This window comes from Clarias gariepinus, chromosome 21 (genome assembly GCF_024256425.1).
Source record: "Clarias gariepinus isolate MV-2021 ecotype Netherlands chromosome 21, CGAR_prim_01v2, whole genome shotgun sequence".
Taxonomy (NCBI): Eukaryota; Metazoa; Chordata; class Actinopteri; order Siluriformes; family Clariidae; genus Clarias; species Clarias gariepinus.
Genome location: NC_071120.1, coordinates 14530048 through 14549694, shown reverse-complemented (window position 1 = coordinate 14549694; position 19647 = coordinate 14530048). Strand labels below are relative to the sequence as shown.

The following is a 19647-nucleotide window of genomic DNA, read 5'->3' as shown; positions in this document are numbered from 1 at the left end:
AAATGCCTGAAGCAATGAAGCTCCTTCTTTTGTAAAAAAAAAAAAAAAAAAAAAAAAAAAGAATCATCTTTTTCTTGCTGGTAGTGAAAACTCCCACTGTATTAGCTAGTGTAAGTAACTCCTGCTTAACACACACTACTGCGGATATGTGCAAGGAAATTCAACTATAGTCTAGTAAAACAAATCAGTGTGGGAGTCATCCTCTTTTTCATACACACCCACAACATTTGTTGCATTAAAAACATGACAATACGGTTTTAAAGCTTCAGTCAACCAGGCATTTCTACAGCACTGTCCTGGAACAGAATGACAAACAGCACAAAGTCAAGCTCAGTATGCATCTGTATGCGCGTGTCATGGGTACTCAAGTAGCTGTCTGCTTCCCAGACACATCACACTTCTAATTTTCCCAAACATCCTCCTCTGACCTCTTTTCACTCGCTTCTATTGGGCCAATCTCCGCTGGCTCAGGATAAAAAAAAAAAAAAAAAAAAACACTCTCACCGGGACCAAACAATCCCAATCTAATTTACTTTTTGAGGCCAGAATATGTACATGTGTTAATGGGAGAGCAGAATCAAATTAACTATAATTAGTCAGAGCAGAGGAGAGCGGCGAGCAGTGTCGGGGCGTGTGGGATAGACAGAGCTTACTTCATCCTCCCCCTGCAAACCTTATCCTTTAACCGCCATCCTGTAATGTGTTTACATGTCACAAGTCATTCACTACTTTCACAATTCAACAGCATGGTAATATGTAAATAGTCAAACAACAAAACTTCCTGCCCTCATAAACGATGAGCAGCATTCAAGACAAACTGGGACTTTCGATTGTTAAGACACGTTTATGAGAATAAATTTTTTTTTTTTTTTTTCAGTATAATCCCCAACTACACTAATGTACTGTACTCGTCTCAGTGTTTCACTTGTGCTTGGATCCTATTAGACTGCCTGCTTTACATCTGAAACGCTGGCCTTCCAAGAATTCCTTTAATGGTGGAAATATCTTGAAGCGAGGTCAGGACTGTGCAAGGGCGTGGCAATAACACCCAGCTGAGTTCCTGTAATGTGCAAGTGGTAAACAATTTTTTACATCTTTATTCAGGAAAAATTTCATTACAAAGCCTATTTAGTTAATGTTTAAAGAAGACATAGGAATTATCCGTTATAGAATAGGATAATCTGGGGGCCAGGCATTTTAAAAGGCTGATTCAAATAATATGTATTGCTGTTTTGGTGGAAATTATTAAAGCAATGGTGCAGTAGCAAATTATTAGAGGATGTTTTGGAACCTAAGCAAAATCTGCATTTTGAGGTTTCTAGCTAGCCAACCTAGGAAGAGATATCAGTTTTGATCTACTGTGTATATATATTGATGTGTATATATATATATATATATATATATATATATATATATATATATATATATATATATACATATACACACACACATACACATACATACATACATACACACACACACATTTAAAAAAAAACAGACAAGAAAAATATTCCCCTTGCCCCTTGCTGCATTTTCTTAGGCATTTAAATGATTATATATGACTAAATATCAAGTTTAGGAGTATTATAAAAAGCTTAAAGCTAAACTGCATGGGAAAAGCCTGAAGATGCAGCATGTGAGGTGGTACTCTATAAAGCTGGTCCAGATTTAGATATCCTTATTTCATTTATTATCTTATGTAATGCACAGTCGTCCACACTGCTCCATTACGTGTAATATACTTAACCGCACTAAAAAATGTGTATTCTCTTGTATCCTTCACTAAAGCAGAGATGACACAGTTCTCCTTCCTCCACCCCCCCGCGCTACGTCCTGACTCTACAGCGCTACATGAAAAGACGCCTCCATCTTCCAATATCAATAAGCGCTGCCACGATTCTCATAGGAGTTCGAGCTAGAACGTGCACACTGAAATACAGAGTCACAGTAATATCAAATAATATTCTAATACGCCTATGTACAGAGAATAGCTCACATACATTATGCTCACAGAAAAGGAAAGAGATTGGGCAGTTAGCATATGAAAGTGTACACTTGGGGATATGAGCGAGTGCTTCTGAAATTCAGCAGACTTAGAAAGGCTTTGGATCTAAAAAGCGTGTTGGAATGTGTATGTGTATATGTAGGTTTAGCATACGAGCTAGTGATGTGCGCTATGGCAAGGTGATGTGACGATATGATATTTACAGTGTCAAATTATGGTACTTGCACAACACTGACCAAATAACATTGTTCATTTAAACTACTATACAAAACAGCCAATCATGAGGCAGGAGGAAAACCATTGGTGGGGGCTCAATCAGTAAAGGCTGCGGGTTACTGATCAAAGATCAGGGGTTCAAGCCCCTTGAACAAGGCTCTTAACCCCATCTTCTCCAGGGGCGATGTATCCTGGCTGACCTTGTGCTCTGAAACAGCTTTCTAACTGGGAAATGCAAAAAAAAAATAATAATTTCACTGTATATGTGACTAACAAAAACAATTTACGTTTAAGTTCATTCATGTTTAAGCTTAAGTTAAGTTTTAAGCATTGGAATGGGTAAAAAATATATATAATAACTGCAGCGTAGTTGTTGATGCCAGACAGGCTAGTTTTGGTATTTCAGGAATTCCTGACATCTGAGGATTATTACATAAAATAATCTATATAAGATGGGGCAAAACACATTTTGCTGAGGGGAAGATTTTGATCAGGCGAGAATGGCCCCATGACTTTTACAAGCTATCAACAAGGCTACAATGATTCTTATAACCACGCTTTACAACCATTGTGAGATAAAAAACATCACAGTATGCTAGGAACTTAAAAAGAAATCTATATCAGAGAACTATTACTTATAAATGACATCAGTAGTCACTATATATTATTTTATTAGATTTACTTTAGATTAGCTTTTCGGGTTTGTCACCTGACAAGAAGATCAGAAAGGTTTGCTGGACACAAAATCTACACTGAAGTAGTAATGCAGTCCAAATCGGGTTTCATTTCATTATAATACCTGTATAAATTTCCAGGAAGATTTAAAACTTGAAAATCTGAAAACAAAAAACATCTTCCATTGCCCAGACGAAAACATACAACGAACATAAGTTTTTAGGCCGCAGCAATGAGATATGTGGCTCTTCACAGCAGGTGGAGGTTTTTTAAATAAATAAATCAATGAGGTTTGTACAGTACAAATGATTGAAATGTGGTTTATTTTGAAGTTTGGTGATTTTTCATCTCTGTGTTTTGTATGTATCAATTAATGTGTATGTGTCAGGACAAGTGATCTGGTCCGTGTATGTGGATGTGTGTACTGACCTGCATGGCGCAGCAGCATCTTGGCGATGTGCGTGTGCTGGTTACGCAGGGCGTCATGCAGTGGACTCTCTCCTCCCACCTGGCTGTTCAGCTGCAGGCCGGGGCAGTGCTCCAGGAGGGCCTTCACACACTCTCCACTGCCATGGTTACATGCTTCGTGTAAAGGCGTCCAGCCTGCATGATCTACACAGGTGTTAAACAGCATTTCAGTTTAGAAGTTGATCATGAAAACATCCCCTCATTACTCATCACCAACACTTCGATTATGACGGATGATTCTCCGTTATTTTCAGGTTTATAGTTTAGATTGCGGTTCTGTATGTAAGCCTTCCAGGAAATCTCTCTTCATCAAGCTCAAATGATCAGTAAGGGGGTGGATACAAGTTCTTGTCTTAAACATCAGCAGCTTTGATATCATTGATTACTGACTATTCCGCAAACTGCACATCTTGGATTGATAGATTGAGCAACTGTGGGCAGAAATGTCAAAAAGCATGAACTGACATGGTCTTCTGCTGTTGCAGCCTATCCAATCATCCTGAGATGCTTTTCAGTTCACCATGGCTATATAGAGTAGTTATATAACTGTAGTTTTCTACTCTGAAATCTATCATCAACAAGGTGTTTCCACCTGAAGAACTCCCACTTTATGGATGTTTTTGGTTTGTCCACTTGACCCGGATCTGCATAATATTATGCCAAATGGTTGGATAACTTCACAAATGTACAATACTTGTTATTTAAGTAGCCATACAAAATTTCCATTAATGGCAATAAAACCTTACAGAAAACATTTTGCATAGTACACCAACATTAATAAAACTTAAAAAAAAATGTTGTCTTCTCCAATACTTGAATCTAATTCATTTTTATGAAAATCATTTTGACAAAATTAAAGAACAAGGCAGATGATCGAGTTACAGCTGTGCAAAATTTATCCTCGTTCGCTTTGTTGTTAAGGTTTGACCTGTGACGTACATCTCTCTCTCCAGTAATGAGTTGCCTGTTCTGTAGAAAAAGGGCTACGCAGGATGGGAAGGGTCTAAGGGAGGAGAGACCAGGGAGACGTACCTTTAACGTTGACATCCACTCCAGGAAGACTGAGAATCTGCAGCACCTTCTCCACCTGGTTCCTCTTGCATGCTCGATGCAGGAGTGTCTCCCCTACATTACGACCGTGAAAAGACGTAGGGGGGAAAAAAAGAAGAAAAAAAAAAAAAGACAGGAATTCATTGTTCTGAATCAGGGTCGCCCTCCTCATCAGCTCCACTGCATCCTAAATGCCAGGACTGCAACCAGAACGCGCGTCTAGCTTCCCACAATTTCTAAACGCATACAGAAAATACACGGCTGAACTAAAAATGACCTCAATTTTCCAGATGAGAAAATCTCTGATGAGGTGAACTCATCCTTTTCCTCTTTCCACTCCCCCTCACCATTGGCTCATGCGCACTACAGACTCTAGCTTGCACCCCGAAGTTCGAGTGTGGGAAAAGAGGCTTCCTTCCTCTCCATATTGTTGAGTTGATGCAGGTTATGGTACACAGCTCATGCACAAAGCCTGCAACAGGACTTTTCACACACGCTAGGTTCAGGAGCTCCTTCGGGAATCGCAAATGGACTCACGTGACATGCAGCCGGCATAGTACATTTCCGACCTCCAGAGGCTTTTTATTTACATTTTCTTTTTGGCTATTCAACCCTCCTACCATCTCTTCCTTTTCTAATACAATATGAATGAAGAATATATTAGAGGCTGTGCTGCACCCCTTTTTCATGTATGGCTGAACTTCACAAGAAAGTTAAAGGCCAAGCATGAGTGCCTCTGTGGCTGCCAGCATATTATGCCAGTGCAAAGCTGCTAATAAATGCTTTACTAGCTCTCACCAGGGCGCCTGCCTCTCTGCAGCCTTGGCCGGCTTGATAAAACCCAGCAAAGGGCGGAAAGAAAAAAAAAAAAAAAAAAAAAAGCAGACACTGCAGACATTGCCCTTTTCTTTTAGCTGGAGATAAAAAAAGGGGGGATCCTGCAACCCCTTTAACATCAAGACGTTTTTGCGTTTCAAGAGGCGTCTTTCAAGACGGATCAAACGCGGCTTTTATGGGAATGACCAAATGTGCCTATTGTTGGGGTAGAATCTATGTAGAGTGTGTGTAGACTGAATTGGTTGGAAAAAAAAAGTGGTTTGCTTGATGTGTACCGAACACCAGCTGTTAAATAAAGTGGAAGTGCCAGCACAGAGTGCAGCCTGCTTTTGCAATGGAGTCCAAAATCAGACCATAGGAAACAAAAGTCACGAATCCTGGTGGTGTTAACATTACCACCAGACATGGTTCACACTCTGTGCATGCTTCCAAAATTCAATATAACCTTTAGGCTGGTGCATTTAGTCCGACACATGCATTTGAATTTGAAAAAAAAAAAAAAAAAAAAAAAACACACGAATAATTGCAGTTGATCTCTTCGTAGAACTGTCTATTGAAGATGGCAGTTCCAGTAGAAAAGTGCAGCCAAAAGCCAACCAGCCAAATGTGTGAAAATGATTTCTCAAAAGGCTTAAAGGAAAGAAAAAAAACAAGCTAATTAGCAGTAGATCCTAAAGAAATGAAACAAACAGAAGGCAATAAAACTATGACTTAATGAGTAGCTTGGCATCTCGGCTGGTCTGGGCTTGCACTGGTCCTTTTTCTCCACCTAATAGGCTCTAAAATGCAGTGATTAAACGTTCCTTAACTCCCAGTGTGTACACATCCTCACAAATGCCAGGCCCAATCTTCGCCCAGTTAAATCATTTTAATGGCTCCAATTTGGACACAACGCCTCCATTATAAGGATAATTGCATACTCAGCATTTACAAGCATGGAAAGGATAAATCTGTCCTGTCCTTTTCTATAAATTCCCCAACTGGCCAACATTTTGCTCTTAAGTAGAGATGTCAAATGTCTGTGAGGTGCTTTTTTTTTTGTTCTTTTTTTTTCCCCCTCACGGAGCACTATTTATTTGAACGAGGTGTGACTTTGGGCATGATGGCTCAGGTAGACGTAGGTAACGATTTAAAGGAAGCCATTTCTAAGCAGAGAATTATGGTGTGTTCTTGTGCAATTAGAGTGTATTTTCAACTCGGTCACATGTCCATTCAAGCGGAGTTGTAAAATTATTAGGGAATTTGGGTCTTGTTGAAACGACAGCGGTACAGCAGTTTAGGATTACGCCTGGGGAAAATGCTGTTATGCCAAAAGTAGTTATGTTAAAATGGTTAAACTGTGTTTTATTTGAAAATGCCTTGTAAGTCTCTGCAATGAAAAACACTTCATTGCAAAGAGCAGCTTGCCAAATGCACTACAAAATGCCCAACGAGAAATAATTCTGACACATTTATTGACATTTTGCTTACTCAGGCTACAAAAATAGCATATTGAGATTACATTGATTACAATGGTAAAATACTGACCTGTGGTTAATTTGGAACATTTCTTTGGATTAAATCATGATTTATCAAAACACGCACATAAATCTTACTGGGATTGGCCTTATTCATAATGCATGGTCATACTGCTAATTTGTATATTGCATTAGCTTTTTTCGTATTGCAAATGTCAAAATGGCGATAACAATGTGTTGCGTGTCTCTACTTCCTAGTAAATCCTCCACACATGGTGCCTTAGCCAGATAAGTGCAGAGTGCATTCAGTGGGCAGACAGCTCAGGATGAAGTTAACAAGGCACCACAGACCTGCACACACTGCGAGAAGCGCACCACTGCCAGAAATACAGCACATGGCTGAGAGCCTGCGGATACATCATCAAAAATTGATGTCCTGCACATCGGTATAGGGAACACGTAGTTTAAAAAAAAAAAAAAAAAAAAAAAAAAAACAGTGCAAGGCGATGAGCAGCACAGTCTGCAGGGCTCTCTCTCTCTCTCTCTCTCTCATTCTCTCACGCTCATCTCTGTGCCCTCCCCCTGCTCCCTGTTCTGGCATGAGGCTATTTCTGATCAGGTAGAGAGATGATGAGCACTGACACCTCGGCAGGTTCACTCAGAGTGCCAGCTTCGTAATTACCAAAACTTCCAGCCACGAGCAGGCACTCACTCTCACCCTCTACTCTACCTCTCTCCATCGCTCTCGCTCCCACTTCACAGCAGAATCCTAATTGCAGTGTTTAATATTCCTAAACCGGAGATCTGACAAGTGTTGTTTGTGTGTGTGTGTGTGTGTGTGTGTGTGTGTGTGTGTGTGTGTGTGTGTTGCTTTGTACTTCCTTCTCCCCCTGTCTGTCTGCTCCTGAAGCGAAAGCACTGAAGGCACATACGCACTGCATGGAATGTAAATGCCAGTGCCGTGGGTTACAGCACAGGGCATCGGAGGGTGCTTTTGACTTCGATACCAACGTACGCTCTATTAAAACAAAAAATGCATGTGCACGCAAAGGCGGTACATAAATAATGACTGTCTGAAAGGTGTTCACTTCAAGGTCTGGATCAAGCAGTGAAACGCAAAGGTAGTGCATGACAAAGCCCAGAGGTGATCAGGGTAATGATTCATAAACTTCAAGAATAAAATGAGAAATCCAGGGTGTCTGCAAGGTAGTTTCAAGTTAAATGTCATACTTTTACAGTATAAAGGAGTTCAATGCCACTTATAAGGTAATTTCAGAAATTTGGGGTTATGTAAGAGCACATAAAAAAAAGTTAAAAATATCCTGGGCTAAACATTATGCTCAGTACTGGGTAGGTTCCCCGTGTGTCCCCTATGCAGCTCTGGCCCCTCACTGCCTGGCTACACAGGGCCAATGAGGATGTGCTGTGGTGCCTGGCACCAGGACTGGCAGTGGATCCTTTGGTACTGTCCTCCGTGGACGGGACTTGTTTATCCAGAGCATCACATGGGTGCTTGATCGGGTTAGGATCTGGGGAATTGAAGGTTTGGAAGTTGGGTTTAGGCTCCTTGCCTGCGCAAGTTATATGTGCGAGTTGGATCGAACCGGACCGGACAGGCCTGCCTTTGGTCTCCAGACATAAAAGAGCCTCGGAATCCCAGGATCCTGTCACCAGTTTACTGTATATAACACCGGTATTGTGATGTGGTGTTATTGTTATTGCTGATCAGTGTACCTGTCAGCAATGAAATGGATTATCCCCCCAACAAATCAGCTGCTTCTGTGCGACTTTCTAGAAATTTGATTTCATCTGACAGCCGAAGCCATGGTCCACAAATCTCTCTCTGGGATTAATAAAGTGATCGATCTGTCTGTCTGTCTATCAAACAGCACGTACAGCAAGGGTGTTCAGCCTTAACTGCAGGAGGCTTTCATACCAGCCGAACAGGAATTACACCTTAAAGTTGACTGAAAACAAAGACAAACTGATCACGCAAGTTGAGGCTCCTGCCTGGTTGAAATGAAAGCCTGCAGCCTTTGTTTATAGGATTAAAGACCCCTGATGCACAGGATCTCTATATTTAGTTTTACCATAAAACACCAGAAAGGTTATAAGCAACAAGTGGAGAAAATGGACCACTACAGTGATATTATATGGATCAGGACATCTTTCTAAATTTGACAAAAGAACAAGAAAAAAGAAAAAGAAATTTGAGGGAGGCTGTCAAGAGACCTACAGGAACATTAAAGCAGATGCAGAAATGTCTGGATCAATAACCACTGAAGTACTTATCGCTTCCTGTATGAGACATCTCCTGTATTTTTCACATTTTTGGTTGGGAAACTGGCTATTTCTGACAAGAAAAACATTCATGTTTAACAACATACATGGACATGGACCATGTGTCAAAATCAAGGCAGACCAAATTTTCTTTCGCACAAAAACAAGGCAGCTCATCGCCAAAAAACTGTGCTAGTTCCAACATGATGCTAAGGGATGCTACGCGCGCTTCTATTCAGCTGGAACTGGGGCTCTAGTCAAGATAGAGGAAATCATTGCTACCCAAAATACCATGTGAGTGGACGCACATGTTTCCAGAGATTTACAGGATATTTGGTATAATTGGACTGGTGCGTTCCTCTGTATGGCTCTGCTTGTCTTTGTTTGCCATATAAAATTCCACTTCTAGTCTCGATGAAACTGCTCTACAGTATAGCTAGTGATGTAATTAGTGGACATGGCAAACAATATATTTTCATTAATATAACTATTGATTTAAAATATGAAAGCAGGGACGCCAAGTTCAGCAGATGGACCGCAAACGAGAACATACAAATCATTGTGAACTAGTTAGCCTGCTAATTATCTAGCTGTCCTATCAGGGAGTGCGGCTTATTCAGGATTTAGTTTCATTTGTGGAGCAAATGAAGAGAAACAAATAGTTTGGACATATTACGTATAAAAGCTCAGTTAGTCAATATTAATTTCTTAGATATGAAACTACTGCATTAAAGCAATGTAACACTCACACTCGTGCTGTTCTACTGAATATCACACTCTTGCTCATGGAAGTGAAGCAAAATTCCACCTTTTAGCATGAACAGCCCCAAAGCTTAAATCCAAGTTCTATTAAAAATCCCACACACAGCTTCAAAGAAAGAAAACTAAGGTTTTGTAATGGTCCAGCTAGATCCCAGATCTGTACCGTATTAAAACCCAGTGGCATGACTTGGAGTGGGCTGTGCACATGAGATCCCCTTGCTGTTTGACAGATCTGAAGCATTTTTGCAAGGAAAAGTGGAAAACATTTGCCAAATCAAGATGTGCAAAATTAGCTTGCGCTTATCCCAAAAAAAACTGGGTGGTGCATTACAAGCAAAAGGTGCTTTAAGAAAGCATTAGTTAGGGGGTGTACAGACTTTTGCAACCAGGTTAGTTTTTATCTTGTAACGCTTTTCCAGACATTTAACCAGGCTATTTTTTTTTTTGTTTTTTTTAATGTTGTTGACTCTGGCTCTCACATGTTTCTGACTTCACAGAAATCTACTGTATTGGGTAACAATACAAAAACATTCTCTGTAATATAAAGTAAAAGTTAAATGCTCATTGAGGCCTGTGATTAACATGTATTCGTAAGTAAATAATGACTTTTTAGGGATTCAAAGAAATTCTGTAAATTCATATGATGGTGTAAGAAGGCAAGTGGATGATAAAAGGGGAAGGATGATGAGGATGAGTGCTTACCTGCAACATTGACTCGATGGAAACCTTTTGGCATGTTGTCCTTCGCCAAACCTGAGCCACCCACACGCTGTCTTTCTCTGAACAAACACATAACCCAGAACTTCAACAACTTTTTTTTGGAGAGAGAAAGAGAAGGTTATATTATTTACTGCCTCACAGCCCGCGAACATCGTCTGAACATACTATATGTCTCGCATGATAAAGCCAGCGCGCACACACACACGCACACACCTCTATCTTTCCAAATGGATCCTGAGATATCATTAGATCAGTACCACAGCCAGAGAGCAGCATCTTGTCAAGCCAAAGTGGAGGCCTGGGCATCAAAGTGTGTAATTCCTTTTAGAGGCCCATAACTACAGCCCACACCAGGACACTCTCTGGTGCCTCTTATCCAAAGGGACAGAGCTGAAGTCCTGAGCAGTCTATAAGAAAGCTGGCTAAATGGGCTTGTGAGTGCTCCTCCACTGTGGGCTGGATTGGGGCAGATTGGTTGGAGAGAGCGTCTGTGTGTTCCTGTCTGACTCACTGCTGGGAGACACTGTGACGCGAGAGGACTCTCGTGCCGAGGAGGATGAGGAAATGAGAATCTTAAGTGGAGCGAGGTTCTAAATGCAGCGAGCTGGAGAAAAGCACTTGCACTTCAGACTGTTACAATGCAGCTCCTTTCCATATTAATGCTGTTGGAGTAGCAAAACAAACAGTTTCATGGCCGCTAATATAAAACTCAATTATGTCATCAAAATGAGTACAGTGGATTTATTTATTTTTTTAACAATATGATCCTGACATCACAGTAACACAGAATGTATTAATGTAATAGATCAGAACATTTTCTAATTTTACTACATGTGGACATCAAGCCCCTGGTTTCCAATAGAGGTCAAATCCAAAGACTAAGATCATTAGAATGTTATTTTTTTTCTGGAGCGATCATAAAACTATGAGTGTCTATGTATTGCTTGTCTGTGTAAGTTTCTTCTTATTAAAAGCTCTGTCTGAACCTCCAGGCAGACGCAGCTAGAGTTTCAAAAGGGAGTTTTGTCTTTTGTTAGCACACACCGCTGTTTGAGTGGAAGAGTTGATTAATTGCAGGTGATGTTTATTTTATAAAAAAAAAAACTTGGCAATAAATCTGGCAGGCACTGTATGCAAGTGTAAACTGTACAGTCAGTATAAAGTCATCTGAATAATTCCTTATTAAAGAAGGCTGATGTTGACGTGGATGTTGGTTTCACTGAAGGAAACATTCTGCAGTGTCAAGACTCCATAGTAATAGTGACAGCAAAACTACTGTGGATGAATAAACACAAACAGATCTAATACTTATCATACATTTTTTTTTTTAACATTACCTTTTTGTTACTTTCATTCAGCACTGTATACACTCACAGGCCACTGTTCAAATGCTAATTTGCGAACACATGTCATCAGACATTCAGTGACTTTGAGTGTGGCATTGCTGTAGGCTGAGCAGAATATTTATGAAACTAGTAATCTCCTGAATTGTTTTGCACATAACCATCTCTATGGTTTACAGAGAATTGACTGAAAAAGAAAATATCCAGTGAGCGTCAGTTCTCTGGGCTAAAATGCCTTGTTGAAGCCAGAGGTCAGAGGAAAATAGCTAGACTGGTCCGTGCTGATCGAAAGGCAACATTAACTCAAATAACATCATGTTACAGCTCAGGTAATCCGAAGAGAATCTCTGAACACACTGCACATCAAACCTTGGAGCAGATGGGCTACTGCTTCACACCGGGTGCCAATCATGTCAGCGGAGAACAGGAAACTGAGGCTACAGTTCACAGGGGCTCACCACAATCGGACAAAACACTGTATTAGTGGTAATTTTCATTTTTATGACATACATATAATACAGAAAGTGTGTGCCAAAGAAGCTACTTCTGTAGTTTATTCAACATGGACGTGACCAATCTTGCTACTTTCAAATTGCCAATTTCAGATGTTTTTGAGAGATCATTTAAAAATTAAAATTTTGTTTCGCTTCAAATAATAATAATTAAAAAATGCTATTCATTCAGATTTTTTTGAGTATTTATACTAAAACTGGTGTAAGCTTCTAAACGCACATGACCTATAAAAAAAGTGTTGCTTAAATTGGTTTTTGGAAAAAGTCTAAAACACAAAAAAATTATGTAGGGTCCGTAACCATGCCAAATACCTTCATGGTGCAATATCTTAACAATGTATCATTTCAGAATAATACACTTTTTCAGGTTAATGTCTTTTCGTGTGAAATCCAAATTTACCAAGTTTCATCTGCATGGCAATTAAGATCACTGATGCTTTTATGTTAATGTAAACCAACATGTCTAAGAAATGTTTTCTCCACCTTGTTAAATCTATGCCACAAAGAATGCCAAAATGGGGTCTAACACAGTTCTAGTAAGGTATACCTAATAAAATGGCCAGCGAGTTTCTTTATTTATATATATATATATATATATATATATATATATATTTTTTTTTTTTTTTTTTTTTTAAGGAAAAAAGTGCACTCTCAGTTCTGCAAGACAAACATTTCCTGCTAGAGTGCCAGAATAACCACCCAGAAGGATATCCCTTTTTTTAACCACATTTTCTTGCAATTTAGTTGCCAATTTCCACCCATTAGCTAGTTCTCCTCCATCACACTGCACCAAAAATACTAGTTTATTGGCCCTATCTGTGTTTTGTTCACATATAACAGCGTGATTCTTATTCACAAGCCGAGCCCTGATCAGAACGTGAGGAGCCCATCTCTCTCCATTAGCCATCTTAACCCTGACTAATATCCCATGATGAGGGACAATGGCTCCATTACAGCCACCTCACCCACGCGCGCACACACACACACACACTCCTACATGATCTGCCTTCACTGGGCCTGAGATGTACGTGAGCTGTGCTAATAGAGCCTATGATAGGTTTTATCATTAGGATTATACCGTAATAATGCTTCAGAGAAGACTGAAAGGACTGAGGAACAATGCAGGGTGCAACTTATCTGAACATAATTAAGGGTAATATTATTTGATGATAGACACAGGGAGCACCACGCTGGCATTTCTGAGGACAGTATCTCACAAAGTAAAGACTGTATTTAGCTAACAGATGCCATGAATGCCGCTTGCGCTCCGAGTCAGGCCCTGTGTATACGGTAGATGAATTTCATTTTGGATGGTAAAATTATTTTTAGAGGCATCATTTAATAAAACTCTTCACAATGTTCCTCTTTTATGCCAACTCAAATGACTTCCGTGGCAGCCATCAAATCTAGAAGCGAAGGAGCAGAGGTTTGAAGATTATTTTTGAAAAACGATCCAAATTAAATATTCCAAGAATAACTGTTTCACTAGCGTTTCCATTGGCGTACTGAAGTTTCCACTGAACTATTATATTAATACTAATAAAACATAATTTGAGCTGCTACACATCCTGCTAAAACCAATATATATGGTTTAGACATAACATTGGTCTGGATTTAATGAATTTAAGAATTTAATGATGGATGATTTTAAAAATAAATAAATAAGTAAGTAGAAGGGTATATACTTAACACCAGAAGTTTAGAACTTTCCCCTCCTAATATTTTTTTTTAACGTTTTCGTTAGAAAAGAGAAATGATTCATTTTTCAACCTGGTGGAAATCTGATTAGGGTCTTTAAACATTTTCTTAGGAGATTTTCTGAACCAGCACAGTCTATCCCTAGGCGTCGTGTAGCCGGCTTCGCTCTCGTTTTTTACCATGGAATAAAAAGAGTACTTCCAGGAGAATTGATACAGCTACTGATTGGAATAACATCTAGTTACACTTGCTAAGAACTTATACCTTTCTCTTTGAACAGGAGGGAACACATTAGCAGAAAAGATGACACGTTTTGAATAGAGCTGTGAATCATGAGTAGACTCTCGATTCGATTCAGTATCAGTAAGGTTACTGTCAAGCAGCCACAGCCATATTTCTTACAGGTTTGAAAGCAGTAAAAAATAATAATAAACACCTTAATGCTGTTGAACTAAAGTCACATACAGTACCATGCAAAAGCTAAAATAAAATCTCCAGTAAAGTAGGTGGTGATATTTCTCCAATCGCCTATAAACTGAAAAGAAGAAGCTCCCATAGTCTCACAAAATAAAAGTATCAGGGGAAGATGGAAGCAGTTTTTATTTTCTGCAGTGGTATTTTTTAAGAAATTTTAGTCCATGTAGATTTGCAAGTTTACCTGAATAATAGTAATAATGGAAAAGAAAAAAAAAGAATCAATTCTGATTCGAAAACTGCTCCAACAAGTTAATTAATTAAAAAAATGCTGCTTAAACTGCATAACTGGTTAAATCGTACAGCTCTACTTAGCGAAGCAGTGACTCATATTTGCACACAGATACACATTAAGAATACACAGAAGAATGGTATGTAGATGTAAATTCCACCACGTACACACCCTGTTTGAAACGGCTTTCATGGCAAATGTAAATGAGTGTGAAATTTGGTTACAACTTCAATGTTCAAATGATGTAAACACTGACCATTACCGGCAAAGTTGTGCTGATAATGTAACGATTTTTAAAGGTAAAAAAACTTTCTTCTCATTGATCTTTAAATATGTGTGTGTGTGGGCATGCTTGCGTGCATGTGTCACTCACCCTGAACTCTGACTGTCTGAGGTTAGTGCGATGGTTTTCTCAAACTGGTGCTTGGAGGAATGCCTCGGTTCGCACCCACACAACTGCCCCAGGGCCTTCAGGTAGGAGACGACCTGCAAACCCAAGCACTCTACTTTAATATCCCCTCACACTTCCTCCACATCTCTGGAGATATCCTTAAATTACGCTGAGCTTCAGCAGTCTGAACGAGCCTTATTCTTATTATATTCTTTATCATAATACAGATTTGATCAAATCATTGTTGAACTCTCGATTCTGGTTGGTTAAAAGATGTTGATTAATTTGCTATAAAAGAAGTTGCTTACAAATCACAGGATCGCATGTAATCTAATACATTACTGGTTCCATAAATTACATTTATACATACACAGGGACTTTCAGGCCAGACATGCCACTTAAAACAGAATAAAATGCATATTAGTTTATCTATTAGTTTTTATCTATGATAACTATCTATGATTAGTTATCATAAATAAAAGTTGAAAAAAAATATTTTATCACCCAAACTGTATATACAGAATGTAATAAAACCTTTACAATACTTTGATATCTGCCTGAAGTTCAACCTGCACCATAAGTGAAATCAATATGATAAGTAAAAGCGATGTTATAAACAGTCATGTGCCAGATTTAATCATCTACTTTAAAATAAACTACTAATAACCTACTTGCTCAATGTAAACAAAACACCTGCACCAACAGATATTTGTAAGCTGAATAATGTTAAAAGCTAAACTGAATATTTTACTAGGATTTGTTTATATTTTCATACTATAAGTGAATTGTAAAAAAGTGAAATACGCTGGAGTCATTTTAAGACAAAACGTAATCTTCATCCAATCAAATTTTTCGATTTCCTATCTGGAGGGAGGGTATTTGGCTGACGACAAAAGAAGTCCAACTTAGTGAAAAATAGGCGCAAGATACTCAACCTTATAAAATAGATTTCTATGTATTCATTTCTTTGTATTAATTCTTTGTTAGACAGCGAGTTGTGCTGTACAGCAAGACGGGCAGACATGTATGTGGGCTTCAACCTAAAATAAAAATATCACTGATTACATTGGAGCTGATCAGCCTATTTTTAGTTTTAACATTTTAACTATTTCTACGAACTGTTTTCTTGTTAACAACAGGTACTTATAATAGCGTATCAAACTTATTTCTTATAGAGATGAAAAGTCACAACAAGCAAAATAAAAAGGAATAAAATCTTTACTGGTTTGAAAAATTTAATCCAAAAATTAAAGAGCTTTTAGTGTTTATAAATTGCTGTTGTATGAGAATATTTTGAGCCATCAGTAGTCAGTACGGAGTAATATTAGATTTAAAGTTTGTGTAAGTTTTCACTTTTTTTTATTTCCTTTTTTTTTTAAATCAGCACAGGGAAGTCTGTTGGATGTGTTACTATGTGGAAAAAATAGAATATAGATGAAAAACTGGAAGAGCAAGACCTAAATATCTTAGCATAGTCTTACAATCTTGTGAAGGGAGAGCGGCTCTGACCCGACGACCAGGCCGTTCCGAGTGCAGATGTTTCTGTAGATTGCATCAGCAGTGAGCATCCTGAGCCGGTGAGATGGGAGGGCAGGAACCAGCACCCTCAGGGTGTCTGGCTGCAGGTCTAAGACAGGATTGGAGGTGAGGAAAAAAAAAAAGAAAGTAGCTGTTAATAATACTACATTCTGAAAAACACAGAAAAAAACTCAAAAACAAATTTGTTGACATTCAAATCAATACTTGGGTAAGTCTGACTATAAACAGGTTCTCACTGCCTTTATAAGCATTACATAAAAATGAAGTTTAAAAAAAAAAAACAAAGCCTGCTTTAGTATTCTGGTGCTTAAAACCCCTTCCCATCACATGACACAGCCCTGCTACAGCTGCAGAAGATTAAATATGGAGGTCCACGAACGCCCGCAGTTAGGCTTATAAAAACATACGGTGGACATACGGCAGAACCCTGGGTCATACAAAGCCTCAGCTCTGATGCAGTCAGGATACGATTCGCTACAAGTCACCACAATACACTGGAGTAATTTTACCACGTGACTAATCACGACTCATCACGATTTGGAAATCCGCAGCGATAAGTAGCGAAAGTGGAAACGTGCAGAAGAAGCCAACAAAGCTAGCTGACCTTGGCTAACAGGAAAGCCAGTAATGAACTTAGAGGTAATACGTTTAAGAAACTTACAATATGTGATGACAACATTTTACACTGTTTCTTCGTTTAGTGACACATATGACAAGTGATTTGAATCCCCTGAAAATAATAATTTAGCTTGCTGCTGTAATTTTTTTCTTTATTTCTATAACTTGCTTACAGACTATATGGAATAACATTGCTGTTTCTACTGCCATGGCTCAATAATGATCAAAACTATAGCTGTGAATTTTTATTTTTTTTTTGACTGTAAACGTTTTACACAGCTATTTTAAAATTACTTTGCTAACAATTTTTTTTACACTTGGTCCCTGATGGAGCAAGATCAGGACTATAGGGAGGATGCTTTAACACTTCAGAAGAAGTTTTTACAGAGTGTCGACAGTGTGGGAAGAAGCGTGCGGACGTTTATCGTCATGCGAGATTCCAACGTCCTTGGATAGCTTTTAATCCAAAGTTTAGGCTTCAGCACTTAAACCAGCATCTCACTGTAACGAGCACTGTTAACTGTTGAACCTTTTTCCTGATCATGCTCCAGTACTGGGCCTTGAGGATACCAAAAAAACTGTAAGAATCAATTTTCCAGCTGATGTTTGACTTTTGTACTTATTTGTCAGTATTTCCGTTCCATACTCTGCCGTTTACCCTTAGGCTCGTAGTGATGAATCAATAGCTCGTCACCAGTAATGATTCTCTTCAAGGAACTTTCACCTTCATTAGGGTAATGGTCCAAAATGTTTGCAGATATCCAAATGCTTGTGCAAATCACAAAAAGACGGGCACACATTTTCCCTCGCACAGCAGTTACAAACGAACTGATGCAACATGTTTACACCTGCACAGGAGTGACTGGGGAGACGGTAATGTGGAACGGAAAGCGCTGATAAGACAGTGTGGTTTTAATATAACCGGAGTGCGGATCACTTTTGACTCACCATCGTGCCCTGTCTTTTAGGGTCTACTCCTTACAGTACATAGTGATTTTCTCTTAATATGTGTATCAGATTCTATGGCACACTGTTAATCTTTTATTAAAGATTATAGATGTTAAGTTTTATTTAGCTTTATTTGTAAATTGTATTTATTTTAATTATAATAAAAGACATTGCCACTCAAGTGACTCATGGCCTATAAAAGTAAAAGCATCGAAGCGCACTTTTACATGTATGTGAACGCATTAAACCAATTTAAAAATTATCTTAAATGCTTTCCTGGACCTGCAGTTAAAAAAATGTGTGTTACCTTGGCACAGGATAGCCATGCATTCTGCGAGATCCTGAAAGCCTTTCTCTACCATCCGGCTGTTGAGCTGAGAGTGCTCCTGAGCCCAGTACTCCACCACTACAGACAGAATCTCCTGCAGCGTGGACAACACTTGCAGCCTCCATTGCTAACACAACAACACAGCACACAGGCTAATCAAGGACAGCTCGAAAAAATTCACTCAGATCATAAAAATGTGTGCAAACAGCAGAAGAGATGTTGGCATACTGTATATTCACAAACAGCAATCATGAGCGTGAGATGATAATAATGAGCATGATTTAATACCTGAGATGAGGGAACAGCCCAGAGTGTGGTTTCCACCAGCAACTCCGCCAGCTGCTTCAGGGGTTTGGACTTCAGTGTCATCTTCTCCCACACGCCCCAGAACACGCTGTAGAGCACCGAGGCCCGTGAGCCTGGCGTCCGCCTACTACACACGGCACAACTCCGACTCAGAAACTCAGTGACAGCAACATTTTGCATTCTGCATAACATCTGTGCTCATATGGTTTATTTTAAACTTAACTAATCTATTTCCTAAAATATATTTACTGTATATGTAACAGCATAAAAGTTTCAAAATCCACTTTCTGATTTCCCAAACCCTTTCTTGTTCTCTGATATCAGGAATACTAATTGTAACTAGGATACTTTTCACAGGGTCAAGCTAAACGTGTGTGTAAAACACTAGTGTCATTACTGACCATACAAGCTGGTGCAATGGGCCCACTAATGGTTCTTAGTTTGTTATCTAGTAACCAGTGTAAGGATCTATCCATCTATACTTTTGCACTCTTTTTCTGGATAACGGCGTCTCCAAAATGCCATGTGGTAAAAAATTACAAACTGCTTTTTTATAACAATCATCTGGCCGATTCAATATGCCTTAGAGTGACTGATATGTTTTAGCGTCTTACGTTGAGGCGATGGCGTGAAGCTCCAACCGAAACAACCTGAGAATGAAAGCTTGGAAGTTGCCATGGAAATGGAGCAGCTCTGTTGAGGCGGGGTTAGGCAGTCGGTGACAGGTCTTTGTGCTCTCCAAGCAGAACCTTAAAAAAAAAAAAAAAAAAAAACATGTAAAAAAAAAA

General features: G+C 39.0%; 1 protein-coding gene across 1 annotated transcript in view; it reads right to left on the bottom strand.

Moving 5' to 3' along the window:
* Nucleotides 1–19647, bottom strand: part of slf1 (SMC5-SMC6 complex localization factor 1) — a 35741-nt gene that overhangs the window by 8301 nt on the left and 7793 nt on the right. The window contains exons 11-18 of the mRNA XM_053481755.1: nucleotides 19474–19608; nucleotides 18842–18986; nucleotides 18533–18680; nucleotides 16602–16747; nucleotides 15103–15215; nucleotides 10453–10529; nucleotides 4397–4489; nucleotides 3326–3508 (exon numbers count right to left, since the gene is read on the bottom strand). Of these exons, the coding sequence (XP_053337730.1) occupies nucleotides 3326–3508; nucleotides 4397–4489; nucleotides 10453–10529; nucleotides 15103–15215; nucleotides 16602–16747; nucleotides 18533–18680; nucleotides 18842–18986; nucleotides 19474–19608 (1040 nt within the window). The remainder of the gene's footprint in view (nucleotides 1–3325; nucleotides 3509–4396; nucleotides 4490–10452; nucleotides 10530–15102; nucleotides 15216–16601; nucleotides 16748–18532; nucleotides 18681–18841; nucleotides 18987–19473; nucleotides 19609–19647) is intronic.